This window comes from Pseudopipra pipra, chromosome 3, assembly GCF_036250125.1.
Source record: "Pseudopipra pipra isolate bDixPip1 chromosome 3, bDixPip1.hap1, whole genome shotgun sequence".
Lineage (NCBI taxonomy): Eukaryota > Metazoa > Chordata > Aves > Passeriformes > Pipridae > Pseudopipra > Pseudopipra pipra.
Window position 1 is genome coordinate 16581728 of NC_087551.1, and position 13639 is coordinate 16595366.

General features: G+C 44.8%; 1 protein-coding gene across 1 annotated transcript in view; it reads right to left on the bottom strand.

Annotated features, from left to right (window-relative positions):
* Window positions 1-1603: 1603 nt before the first annotated feature.
* GALNT14 (polypeptide N-acetylgalactosaminyltransferase 14) overlaps window positions 1604-13639 on the bottom strand; it is a 96265-nt gene continuing 84229 nt past the window's right edge. The window contains exons 11-15 of the mRNA XM_064648032.1: window positions 13398-13490; window positions 11979-12062; window positions 10621-10765; window positions 3264-3383; window positions 1604-2684 (exon numbers count right to left, since the gene is read on the bottom strand). Coding sequence (XP_064504102.1) covers window positions 2526-2684; window positions 3264-3383; window positions 10621-10765; window positions 11979-12062; window positions 13398-13490 — 601 coding nt within the window. The 3' untranslated portion in view covers window positions 1604-2525. The remainder of the gene's footprint in view (window positions 2685-3263; window positions 3384-10620; window positions 10766-11978; window positions 12063-13397; window positions 13491-13639) is intronic.

Sequence of the window (13639 nt, forward strand, 5' to 3'; positions counted from 1 at the left end):
CCACTGCCTGCCTTCCATTGCTCCCAAACATGTTCACAGTGATCACTTTAGTGCATGTTTTGGAATAGGAGGGATTTGATACAGCATTTGTGTTTCACAAAAGGCAAGAGAGCTGAAAAGCTGGTCAAACGATTCCTTCCTAGAATACATCCCTGCAGGTCCCATGGGTCCCTGTGCTCAAGCACACACACACAAGTCGTGAGGTAGCTGTTTTTGCTAAGGCAAAGAGCATTACCTGTTTAGAGAGCTTTGGCTGTCAGTAGAACGGGTATTTTCAGCTTTGTTGGAAAACAGTAGAGCTAGATAGGTCTGAGGTCCTGCTCAGTGTACCTGGCAGGTGCTGGACTTCAAAACTAATGCCAAGATTTTCAGAATCGAAGTGCCAGCAGCTGGGCAGTCCCAGGCTGTAGGCACTGTACAGGTGTGAACCTGTTAAACTTCAAGCTCCTGGGAAGTGCTTTCCCTTGTAAGCACTAGACTGGGAATTACTACCACCTGCCTGACGCCACTATTGTGAGAAGTAGGTGTGATATTTCCCTGTTCAATTAAATAGAAGAAGCCCAAGGTCACTGCCCTTCTTTTTGAAATGGGTCCATTCCATTTTAAGTGCTTCCCTTTGTCTCCTTTGCAAAGTGGTGGCATGGAAACAATGCCACCTCCCACCATGAAATGACAGCTTGCTCCAGCCCTTTCATAACAGAGGCCCTTGAGGTGTGCACCAAGAGAGCTTGATGAGGTTAGTAATCACTGCAGCACATGAAAAGCATGTTGCACTTCGACCTTTTGTACATAAAGAGCTATACTGGTTCTGCCTCTAAAGCCGGGGAGATTTACACATATGGCTTTCTCCCAGCACTGAGGGAGGAGAAACTGAGGCAGTAAAATCCTGAAAGCCAGCAATTTATTCAAGAAGGGATGCTGAAAGCGCTTGAAGGCTTAAAGCTTATGGTGTTTTACCTACAGTTTGCAGCAAAGGAAAAAAAGGATAGGATTTTCATTAAACCCTAGTGTTTTTAGAGACACAAACTATATTTTTCTTTTTCAAGTCGCATTGACAGTCCTGCGAAAGTTCTCTGAGAGTTTTTACTTCACAAGAGCTGTGTGCACAGCTCTTGGAGATCCACTGCCTGTTATCTGTTGCTGTAGTGGCAGCTGCCCTGAAAGACAGGCTAGAAACAACCTTCCAGTCTTCTATGCCTAAGACCCTTTCTGAGGTCGTCTGTCCTATTGTCCTTTGGCAGTCACACCTCACTCCCACATACTGATAGCACCTGCCACGACCTCTGGTTAACGACTTATCTCCAAAATCTGAAGAAATAATTTCTGCCAGGTCTGCCTATGTTAAATGACTTTGAAAGAGACTATGTCATGACACAGATTTCCCTGCTCACAGTGTGATTGGGGAATCCCAAACCTTTTCTTCAGTACTTCATATCTTGGACTACAAGATACCTGGGAAGCAAAACCAGGTAATATCCCTTTTCCTTTCTCAGAGCAGTTTCTAATTTTAATTACCTTCACCATCACTTCGGTAGCAGCACTTCATGGCAGTCCCCTCTTCTATAGTTTGGAAATTGAGAAACAGAAATATGACACAATTACCTTCAATTACCAAAAATATTACTTTTATGGAATAAAAGTGAAAATTTGATTTAGTCCAGATCTGAAGCAGTGAGAGAGACACAGAGAGATTATAGGGGAGTTTTCAGCGACCCATGGCCTCCAGAGAGAAGAAATAATCATGTTACTGCATTTCCTCCCAGCTTCACAGCAGTTTATATCCTTTAATCTCACACACTGAATCCTCTGTTTGCTTGGGCTTTGGAGATTCAACAAGCCCTATGTGCAGTTAGCACAAAGCAGGATTCCCCCACTACCTGCTGTTTTGATCCTGGCCACAGACATAGATGACTGCTCTGCCTCTGTATACACAACATGTACGTGGATTAGGTACAAATTCAAACGTGCAACATGGCTCCACCCATGCTGTCTGCAGAGACAAAAACATCCACAGCAGTAAAAAGTGCAAAGATAATTCAGTGTTTTCCACTTGATCCCTGGAGATGTTTCTTAGCATCCCTTGGCACATCCCACCTTGTGCACCCACCTCAACCCTCAAAAGCTATTGAGATGCTTGCTTTGCTCAGTCCAAGTTTCCTTTTGGTCTTCAAGGCTCTTCTACCTGCATTTTCAGGTGGATAACCAATACTGTGCACACTGAAGTTCTATACAGCCCATAGCAGGAGCCCCAGCATCCCTTTAAAACATTTCAAGCTTGTTTTTTTGCCATCCCTTCTCTCTGAATGCATGACTGCCAACAGGCCAATACCAGCTGCATGCCTTAGAGTCAAAATGCGTTGTTCAACTTGGACTGCTGTGTCCCATTTTTATTTAAACGATTCTTCTTCTGCCCCACAGCACACAAGGACCCCCAGTGGTTTTGCATTTGAGCTCCAGCTGGTGCATCTTGGCTGCGTGTAGCAACGTCTCAGTGCCCGTCCCTGCTGTGCACCTCCTCCAGCAAGTCAAGACATCACCATGTCCCAGCGCTGACTCATGGCTGTGCTCTCACAAGGGTTGATGACAAGCTCTTTAATACTTTCATTCGTGTCCCCAATCGTCTCAGTGTCCAAACAGAAGCGTGAGGCTATGTGTTCAATGTGTGACCCAACTTTACCCCATCGCTGAGGAGAGAGACACACGAGAGGAAAAACAGATGAACAAGCTTCCACCCCATTATATTTTTACTACACTGTTCCAGCATCAAAAGGACAGTTGTCACCAAGCCTCTGTGGCCTGATGCTGGGAAGCACAAGGTCCCCAAACTCGCACCAAGCAGAGCACACGCTGAGCATTTTTCCCATCAGAAGCACACTCATTTAAGCTCGGCCTCTGCCTGGCTTCAGGAAGATAATATATTACTAACAGCTTTTTCCCCAGGTCACTGGTTCAAATGCCAGCTCAGTGATTAACTGCAGAGAAACGTTAGCATCTGCTGCGTGACTGGCAGCCCGTGTGAACTAAATTGCCAGTTTGGGTTTGACTTCTGCAGATAAGTATCCAGATCACCACCCTCACTAATAGACATCCTTATCAACACACTCATTTAAGAGGCAAAGGGCTGAACAGGCCAGAGTCTGTACTCCTGAATAGACTGTGCTTCCCAGATGAAGTCAGAGCACACGGGCCATTTACTGTGCAGTAATACTATGATGAAAGAAAGGGAATCTCAAAGAAAATGGGTGATCAGTGAAAGGGCTCACCTGCTTGTTGTCACCTTCTTTACAAGGTGACAGCAGCACCTGGGAACCAGGGAAGAGCGTGTACACAGACAAACACAGCTGCTGCTGGCGGACTTGGTGGTTGTACGTGTATGTCCATTCCTGCAGAGAGGAAGAAAAAAAACGAGGTGAGAGATCAGTGTTGACTCTTGGTATTCTTCTACTCAGAAAACCAACACTTTGGCTTGGGATCCTGCCCCTTCTGAAGGCAAGCACAAACATCACTGACTTCAAGAGTCACCAGGACAGGTCACTGTTTCAAGCCTCCCCAAAACTGCAGCTGTTATTGGGGGACTGCAGGTACCAAAGAAAAAGTCTACAAAAGCACCTGGAAGAAAATGGTTCATGAGACAAAAGATTCCATAGCTAGAACTGGGCTGTGGTTGGGGGGGAAAAAGGATAGGAAAAAAGCAAAAGAGAGGCAGAAATACTACTAACCACACAATGTGGAATCCTGTTTTTCCAGGGAAGAGCAGCAGAAATGTTTTGCAGCTGGTGGTGGGAGAGGTGATACAAAGCAAATGTTTGCAACTCCTAGGATTCTGTTCCCAAATATAACAAAAATCAGGGATAAAGCTCAGCTTTCTATCAAGGCAGCAGGAGCAAATTCCAAAGGTTTGCTGTACTGGTTTGCGATGACCACTGCTACTTCTGTTCCTCTGGGTTGTCTTGAAGGTTTTTTCCTCATACTGCTTTTCATATTCACCTTCTCTTATGAGCTTCTCAGCCTAAGAAATAAACTTTGGAGGAGCAGAGACTTTGTCCAGTGTGATGCTTACCAAACAACAGGGGCTCTCTGGGATTACCCTCTTTTTCACTACTGGATGTTTTACTTGGGAAAAAAGAGAAGTAGCTGATAGTTTGACCAGAATTTCTAATGTGCACAACAAAGCATCAGGCATGTACAGATACATAGCCCAGGAGTATTTCACAGAAGTTTACTCCAATGTTTATTCCAGTTGAACTTTCCTATCATTTACCAGTGTTCTTATTACCCAAAAGCAGCTCCTGAGAGGATCTCAAGCAAGGGATGGCTCCCTGCTATTTGTGTGTGTAAAAAAATAGACAAGAGCTGGTTTGGCTGATGGGAAACTGCAAACCAGGCTTTCACATAACTCTGGAGGGAGAATTCTGGAACAATTGTTTTGCTTATAACTTTGTGTGAGCATCAACTTTAAAATTAGAAAGAGCGGAGCTGGAAGGGTTTTCTGAGGGCCCCTAGCCAGGGTGCAAAGCAGGATCAACTCCTGCTATGTAAATGGTTCTGAGCAGTCAGGTGAGCAGCAGTGGGTGCAAATGGAAAGCAGGATTCTGAACTGTGGCAGGGCACGTGAGCAGGACTGGAGGACAAAGAGCAGGCTGGCTTCACTATCAGAGGGCAATAACCCTGCTGGAGAGACAAGGCCAGGGAGCAAGAGGGTTTCTGCAACAGCCCCCAGTAGCCAAGGCAGATGCTTTGACATAGTACAGGCTATGAAAACTCAAAACCTGCTGTGAAAGGAAAGGTGCAGAGAGAAAGCAAAACAGTTCAGAGCTCAGATATGGAGAGCCAAAGCTCCGTGAGAAGTGATGTGAGCAGTGGTGTTGGCAATGGAGGGGAAGGCAGAGCTCAAACATATGGCTATTAGGCTGAGGCTGGAAAAATGAAGGGTAAAAGGTGCTCCTGGGAGACTTCAACCCTTTCTAAGTGCTGGAGGGGAATGTGAAGAATGGCTGCCCTGCTCTCAGAGCTGGGATGCCTGCAGTTCCCCCGACTTTGAATGGTGGAGGTTTTTTGTTGCACTAGCATGAATTATTAGAGCAGGGAAACGCTTCCACTCCTTTGGTATTTGTCACCGTCAGCAGCTCTAACTCCTTTCCTCAACTTCAAAACAGACAGCTACAGGCATTTAACTCCTGGGAACATAAATCCCACTTTGATTCAGGTTCTTAGCCACCTAGAAGCGAAAACATGCTTTTGCACAGCAGACCCAGCTCCACAAGGACTTCACACTGTGATCCTCATACCCCGTGCTTCTTAGCCCACTACTCCCCACCAGCTCATGGAAATCAAACCTGGCTTTCTGAACAGCCTGCCCACAGGCTTCTCAGTGAGCGCTGCCTAGGATTTGGGCACATAACAAGCATTCATTTTCAAAGCTGTAATCTGCACCCAAAGGGCCTTCTGGCAACTAGTTCTTCTTTGTCATATGGAGCAGAGTTTACCTGATCCTACAGTGAACATATTCCAGACATCCCAACCATGCACGCTGTCAGCTGCTGTGTGTAAACCACCAGCCTGGGAAATCAGGTGCCAAATTACTCCTGCATCTGTGAAGAACCAAACCCTATGGGGCAAGCTCCAACATCTGTTCTTGGTGCCCACGCTACTACAAGCTGCTTTGAAAACCTGCTTTACATTTTTAACCAGTTGTTAGTCATTCTACCTCAGGACAGGGCTGGAGCTGCATCCATGACACTCCTCAGCAGCAGCTAGTTAATCCTGGACTTGTGTATATGTTGGATCCCCCAACTAACTCAGGCCATGGGACTTTTTTTTTTTCCTTTGATGTCTTAGCCTCCTTGCTTCACTGAGGTACCTCCTGGAGGACTGTTCCTCACAAAGGTCCTCCATGCTTTTTTTCCAGGCCAGGCTCTGTTCAAGCCTTCCCAATATTCACACCCTCTCAAGGCAGGACCATTCTCTCATTCAGCAATGGTCCATGGGATAGAAAGGGAGGTGGTAACCATCTTTCCTAAGCTTTGTTCATCATAAGAAGTGAGGAGTCCAGAGCTAGATGTATGCATCGGTTCGACAGCTGACATTGGATCCTACCCTCTTGCCCCTAGGCTGTCCTTCTACTGTCTTTATCTCAACTGACAGATATTCACACAGCTCATCTATTTTGGCAGAATGGCTCTTTATGAAAGCCAGTCCTGTTGAAAATGTTTTATCCAGCTCTAATCATGTCTTGTCCCCTCTCAGTCTTAGATGAAAGCCAGAGAAAATGATGCAGAAAATTAAGAAATCTGGGGGGCATAGGGGGGGAGTCAGTTGAACACCACAGAATCCATGAAGGGCTTTGAGTTCAAATGCATGCAAATGGCCATGTAAATTTTTATCTTACCTCATATCTTTCCTTATTTGTAGCAGTTGGGATTAAAATTTCTGCCTTTTTCCTCTTTTCCATTAGAAACTACTTTATCTCCTAAACCCTGGCACCCCTAGCACTGACATGGCCAGCACAGCAGTAACAACAACAGAGCTTCACACCATGGAGGTTGTGGTGCACAGTGTAGCCCATGGTACTCCTAAGGAGATTTTCAAGGAGCTAGCATGGCTTCAGGGCTGCAGACTGGCCTGAAGAGATGCCATCAGGGCTTAGAGCTGATCCCAGCACCAGTGAAAAACAGATATACGAGGTGAAACTGAGATCAAGATTTCCTGCCTTTTCAAAGACAAACACAAGTGGTGGTGGAGTAAGGAGGAAGAGGGTGGGCTTGGAGAACAGAGCTACCAGCTGCATACCACCACCAGCAATCCCCCTCCTCCAAAGCCTCAGATAACACTAACCCCCCATCTGAGGATTGTGATTATTTTTCAAGGCTTTAGTATCATTTGAGCAGGCACCTGTCACTGTTACTCAGCATGATTATGAATTGAGGAAATTATTTTAAAATGTGACCTTCGGCTTGGCATAGCCTGGCTGACAAATGGAGGAAGGAGCCCCTCAGCCTAGGGAGGAGCAGTCCCATGGGAACCCAGCATTATGTGACAGAGAGGTCTCTGCTACTGAGTAAGAGGTCAGCTGTACCCTAAAGCCAAGGTAGTAGCTAGAGAAAAATGTTTCTGAGGAAGCTGGGAAAAATCTAATTCCCCAATTATCTTTTTAAAATCAGAGGGAAGGACTTCCCAAGGCACGTGACTGCATGGGTCACCTAAGAATACCAAAGTGCTCCTCTCATCAAAAGACCCAGGGATGCAACTGGCACTTACACACATCTCAGGAGAGGGAAAGCGAAGTACACAAGGTGCCACTGCTACCCCTCTGCTCTGCTAGCTCAGCCTGCCTCCTGCAGCTCTGGTCAGCCTACAGCTGGGGCAGGACATGTTCATGAAGAGGAACGAAGGCTTTTGAGGGGAGGAAGGTCAGAAGAGAACGTTTATGGCTGAGTTGTCTCAGGAGGCACACTTAGGTTGGATAGATGCTAAATGTTCTCCAAAATGCAGATTTAGTCAGCAAACAGAGGACCTCAAGCAAACTGGGGTGAGCATCAAAGCTGTATCAGGTAGATTATCAGATTGCATTTCCTTCACAGGAAGAGTCAAGGACATGCCACTCAAATGCAATGGCAGCCACTCAGCTCCAAACACCAGATATTTTGGGGTGCAGGCCCAGGAAATGGATGCCACAGCCTTCTTACTGTTTCCTTGCTTGTCTAGAAGATGCCTCAACTTTACATTCATCTTGCAGAGACTGCTTACATGTGTGTGAGTATCCAGGTCAAAGCACCTTCTGCTTTTTTTATCTGAAGTATGTCAGGTTTCCTGAAGCTGTTAATGATTTAAATAAATCCCAGAGTCAGATGTCTGTTCCAAACTCTGTGAACTAATATCAACTGACACCAACTGGAAAAAACCCCCAACTACTCACATCTTCATTAGATAGATGAGGACAAAATTATGATCAATTATTTTCCCTCAGATGCATTTCTCTTGTGAAAAACTAAATCAATCTCTTCATTTAGCAAATGAGACGCAACAAAGCATAGAGTACAAGGGCTCCAGTGGGCAGGAGTGCAGGCAGAGCCCGCTGTGCCCTGGGGATGAGCACTGCACAAAGATCTCTGCCAGTCAATAACTCAAGAGCCCTCTGAGAGCCATCTCAAGGGACCGAACCTACTTTGACCACTGACAGACCTTTTGGAACAGAAAGGGCCAAATGGATCCCCAGGATGACAGAACAGAGCTCTCCTACACAAAGATGAGGGGTCTTTTTGTGCCTCAGTGCCCTTTTTTGTAATTCAAGGCCAACACTGGACACCACCAGGGAGGGTCTGTGAGACCTGCTAAGGGTGTAAATCTGATTTCACCACAGAGTATTCATCTCAATTTATCCAAACTACGGATGTAGCCAGAGGTCTCACAACATCCTTCCCCTGCACTACAGATAGAAAGAACTAAAATAAAGAGCAACTCATTGCCATCTCACAGCTCCTTTGCCTCTCTCATGTATGATAGCTCAGATCTTCTCACACCCAGTCCCAGGACTTCATGCATGTAATGTTGCTAAAGGGGTGGGGGAGCCTAGCAATGAGACAGATACAGAAAGGCAATCAAAGCAACCAAATTACTGCTCCTGTAATAGTGATAATAAAGAATTTGGATGGCCAGGATATTTCCATGGTACTTACTGAATGCCAGGAAAGCATAGCTTTGATTCAACTAAACCTATTTTTCAAATAATGAAGCTTAGGGCAAACAAGATGTGACTTCAATATGTTAAAAGTGAAGATTATTGCTCTATTATGGTATATCAAATGCAAAACTAAGTAGCAGTCAGGACTGCTGCATAATCGATCCTACACAGCCTGGTCACTATAACACCCATGTCATTCACAAGTTCAGGTGGTCTTGTAACAATTGTGTCATTAAAATATGTTTCTATTCACAATGAAAGTTTAAATATCATGCTTTAATCTGAAATAGTCTCTGTGGGTACAAGTAACAGAGAATTATCCTAGAAAGACAGAGAGATAAAAGGAAAAGGTTTTTCTCTGTTCCTGTTGTGTACTGAGTATAGGAATTCTGCAATCTGTTTGTAGTGTATTTTTCTGTTCCCTTGCAGAGTTAGTCCTGGATGTGCACAAGAAATGGAGCTGCCATCCAGCAGGAAGTGTTGACCTATTGCAAACTGCTGCAGAATCAGAATGGGAAGCTGAAAAGTTTGTGCCATGAAAAATTCCAAAAATTTACTGCATAGAAATGTCAAAACAAAATGTGTTTGCTGGGATGAAACAATCCAACTTGTTGGCATGACATTTCTCATTTTAAAATACCACATCAAACTGATATTTCAGAAAGACCAATACCATTTCATTTTGAAACGCTAGCTTGCAGCAGCATTTTTCATTCTGATTTTCCCAGATTTTTTTTAAAAAAACATCCAATTCATTGAAAGTTGCAATTGTCACTGACACATTTTTCTTTTCTTCTGCAGAGCTGGCCCTGCAAAACATGATGACCTCCTCTCATTAGCTTGCTTTTCTTGCTGTTTATGTGAAAAGTCCACGTAGCATAGGAAGAAATAAAAACAATCCTAGAACCTGGAAACCAGTGAAACCGTAAGAAGTGTAACTGTGCGACACTCATAATTATATTCATTATATTTTCTGAACTGACTAATATTCGAGTAATCATTGTTGATTTTACCATGCTGTGAAACAGATATTATTTTCCTGCCTAAAGACAGGCATGCAACTGCATTTGAAAGAGATGCTCATAATGACAAGATTCCTTTGCACATACTAATCAGTCTCCCCAGGCTGGGCCTTTTATATGCACAGCTACCTGGCTTGAATGTGTAACCACAAGGGTTAAGAATATACAGTCAAGCAAGCACACCATTGCCTATTAAATTAATTCATAGCAACAGTGGAGAAGCAAGTGATTGTTATCTTCCCTGTTTTATAGATGGGAACAGTGAGAGAACTTACTGACATGCCCAAAATCACAAAGGGAGGCTGAAGGAAAGGCAGGTTTTGTAGCTGTGTCTTCAGAGTCTTGCTCCAGAAACTCTGCTGCAACAAGGCACATGAGCCTACTCTTGGCTCTGATGTTTCCTGGGCTGTGATTTTGAGAACACCAATTCATACAGCTTTTTCTCATCTCAGTGAGATTGAAAAAAAACGAGATCGTCCTCATTAAATTCTCACTAGTTTAATGGGCAATCTAATACTGAGAGAATGCAGACTATGAAGTTATAAATACCATTGCGATTCAGTGCATTCTGAAAGAGAAAAGGCTGAAAGATGAGAGGAAATTATAGTTCTCTTTGTCTTTGAGCTGCACAGATGAGCAGCGTGTGGTGTTCCTGGCAGTAAGTGGTCAGCAGAGGCTGGCACAGAGATGAGTGGTCCACACTGCACTGTGGCTCCTGCACCAATCCCTGCTGCTGCCCAGGGCTTCCACCTAAGTCAGGTGGAGTTACCAGGGTTTAACTACATGCTATCTAAGGAAAGGGTCTGTCAGAACAGGTAAATCCTCCAACAGAGCTTTAGCAAACTTAAGAAATTATCTTGAAGCTGACCCAGAGGCTTCTCTCCATCCAGCATCATGCAGATACACAACACATCTTACCTGTGCCTTTGGTACTGTGCCCTTGCTGCTGTTACAAGGATTTAAGCTCAGGATGGGGAGCTCTTGGTCTTCAGACTTGTGTGACTCCAGGCAGCTCTGTCTTTGCCTGATCATCCCAGTCTGATAGAGCGACTCCTCGGGAATCCTGTGGGAACAGCGTTTAAACAACATCTATACTCCCCCAGGCCCACGGAGTACTCAAAGGAGGCTCAGTGGGGTAAGGTCGCACCACTTCACCTTCACAAAATGGGAGTGGCAAGATCTATTACAACACGGAACCACTGAGAGCAGTACACGGAGAGGGACGCTGCAGAAGCAGCGCTCGGAGATGGATGGCTGACCTTTACAAGAGGAAAAAATAAATAACAGTGCACAAGGCAAACAGAGGAGCAAGGAATAGACTTTGAGCGGGCTGAAGGTCAGCCTTCAGCTTACAAGAGTGGGGAACTTTATAACACACTGTCACAGAGCCCTGGCGTTCCCTGTGAATGCTGCTGTGCAATGCCACACACGGCAAAAAACCCCAAGAAAACAGCTATAAATCACCATTTTCACACAGTGATTCTGCACTTAGCCATTGCACCAGCAGGGTGCCTGGCAGTACCTCCAGAACTTTTCCACCCTTTCTGAGGATGGCTCCTGATAGGAGAATGAATGCAATGGTTTCTAGAATAATTTTGGTAACTAAAAAATATCTGTGCAAAAGCAACTGTGGAAGTGGATATTAAGCAAAGCAAGGCAGAGCTATCTGAATACAAGTCATAAAATCCTAGAGTGGATGGTTTCACAATAGGGAAGTCTTGAGTACCACAGAACAGTGTGAAAGGACTGGAAATTAGGTGCTTCTTTAGTAAGCAAGAGTCATTAAGTACTGAAACAGCCCAGCAGAGGCTATGGTGGATTTTCTGCCTTGGGATACTTTTGAGAGAGAAGTTAGCTATTTCCCTATGCAACCTGTCCCACAGCACGGGCAGGAGGACACCTAATGAATCCCTGAGAGCAAATGGGAATAACTGGTGTTTTGTCCCTCATTAATCCCACAGCGAAGAGCTGCAAGGTCTATAAGATTGTTTAGAGAAAGCAGGATCACAAATCATAGGATCATAGAATATCCTGAATTGGAAGGGACCCACAGGGATACCCGAAGACCAACTCCTGGCCCTGCAGCATGGCACACTGTATTTGAAGCCAGCACAAAATTTACTTTGCCCTTCTGTGAAGCCCAAGGGAGGGGGTGCCTGAGTCTCTGGGGCAGGGGGACATGGGGGGACTGGAGCTGAAGAGGGAAGTTCTGTGGGGCAGGAGGGATGGGGCATCCACTGGCCTGCTAGAGACAGGTGGAGATGGCACATCCATACCGAAGTTCAGGATAAACGTTTTCCAGGTACCACTTGAAGCTGTGGCATTTCAACTTCTTCCGCAGCTCCACTCTGCTCTGGACGCTGTAGGAAGAAAATATCACAGAGATGCAATGGAAATCAGTAAAGTGAGACCCAACACACCAAAAAGGGAGGCTGATAGAAATCCAACAGATATGCACAGACAGCAAACACAAGAGCATCAGCAGCTCTATTTTCTGCTTTCTTCTGCATTAGCTTGAGAGGTTGTTTTGATCCCCATTCTTTGGAGGTCTCACTTGGTAAAATGGCATGACGACATATTGCCATTTTAACAAGGAGTCTGAAGTTGGGCGCATAAATAGACCAACAGAAAAGTACAGTCATTTAAAAATTATCAGTAAAAAATGTATATGCAATAAGCATTACTTTAATATATTAATGTACAAGGAAATTAATATATGCTATTCACTATACTAAGTTACTCTTAGTTTACAGGACTACAGGAGGCCTTGATTTCCAAGAGCACCTAAACACATTTTTAAGTCAGCAGAAGTTAATCTCATGGTGAAATACTTTTTTCTTTCATTAATCATGACAAAATTTCTGCTGAGGGATCAGGCAGTACAATGACATTTTCCAAACTCCAGCTCCTCCCTAGGCCAGCCTGTGGAGCTGTTATGAGCTGGCATTTACAGAGTACTTGGAAGCCTCCAGTACCTTCCTTTTGCATAGGGTTAACTTCTCCACACCCTCCTATAAAAAGCAGGACAGAGATGTCACTTCATTTGGTGCCAATAAATGGGAGTAGGATATTAATTCAGTGAAAACAGGTTAGTCAGCAGGACTTTAATTTATTTATTCTGGAGATTGAAGATTAGCTACAAGGAATTTGGGTTTGGATTTGGAACCATCTGTGGTCCACAGGAAACTTTCTAAGGCAAGGAGGACCATATGAAAATGAGAAATATAACACAAATATTTACAGTCCTCCTGACAGGGAGGTGTTTCTGACTGTTCACAGAATGAATGGCAAACTCCCTGCATACAAAGGACTTGCTCCTTTCCAATAAAGCATTAGCAGGCCAAAAAATTGATGATTTTCCTTCTCCTCAGCTGACAACAACACCTCTGAACTCTCCCACCAAACTCCCCTCTGGGACCAGAAGTATTTGTACCTAATGCCAAGGGTGGGACATAGGTAAAGGTTTTCCCCCAGCTGGGTTTGGTTCACTCTCTGGGATAAACCAGCACAGCATATAAACTGGCTGTTTATAGGTCTCATTGCTGTGCTCATAGCATCTGCCTACCATTAGCATTTAATTGAGCGTTACTACAGAAACAACGCAGGCGGGTTTCCGCAGCAGAGCGATGTCACCGTGAACACCCCACTGCAGCAGGCAGGGCACAGGAAGGGCACAGGTAGAGCAAGATCCTTACTTTCCATAAGGCCTCCCCTGAGCTGCGGGACGAGCTGCGTAGTAGTACTGCTTGAACTCATCCATCCACACCTCCGCAGTGCGCTTGGTGTTTCTGAAGGAGGCAGCAAAAGACAGATGAAACCAAGGAAGCCTCTAAGATAACATTTTCCAAAATGTATTAACTGATCCATCCTGCTCTCCTCCTACCCTCAACTTGGTCTTTGGCATCACCCAAATCACCTTTGAGACAGCCCACTCCTT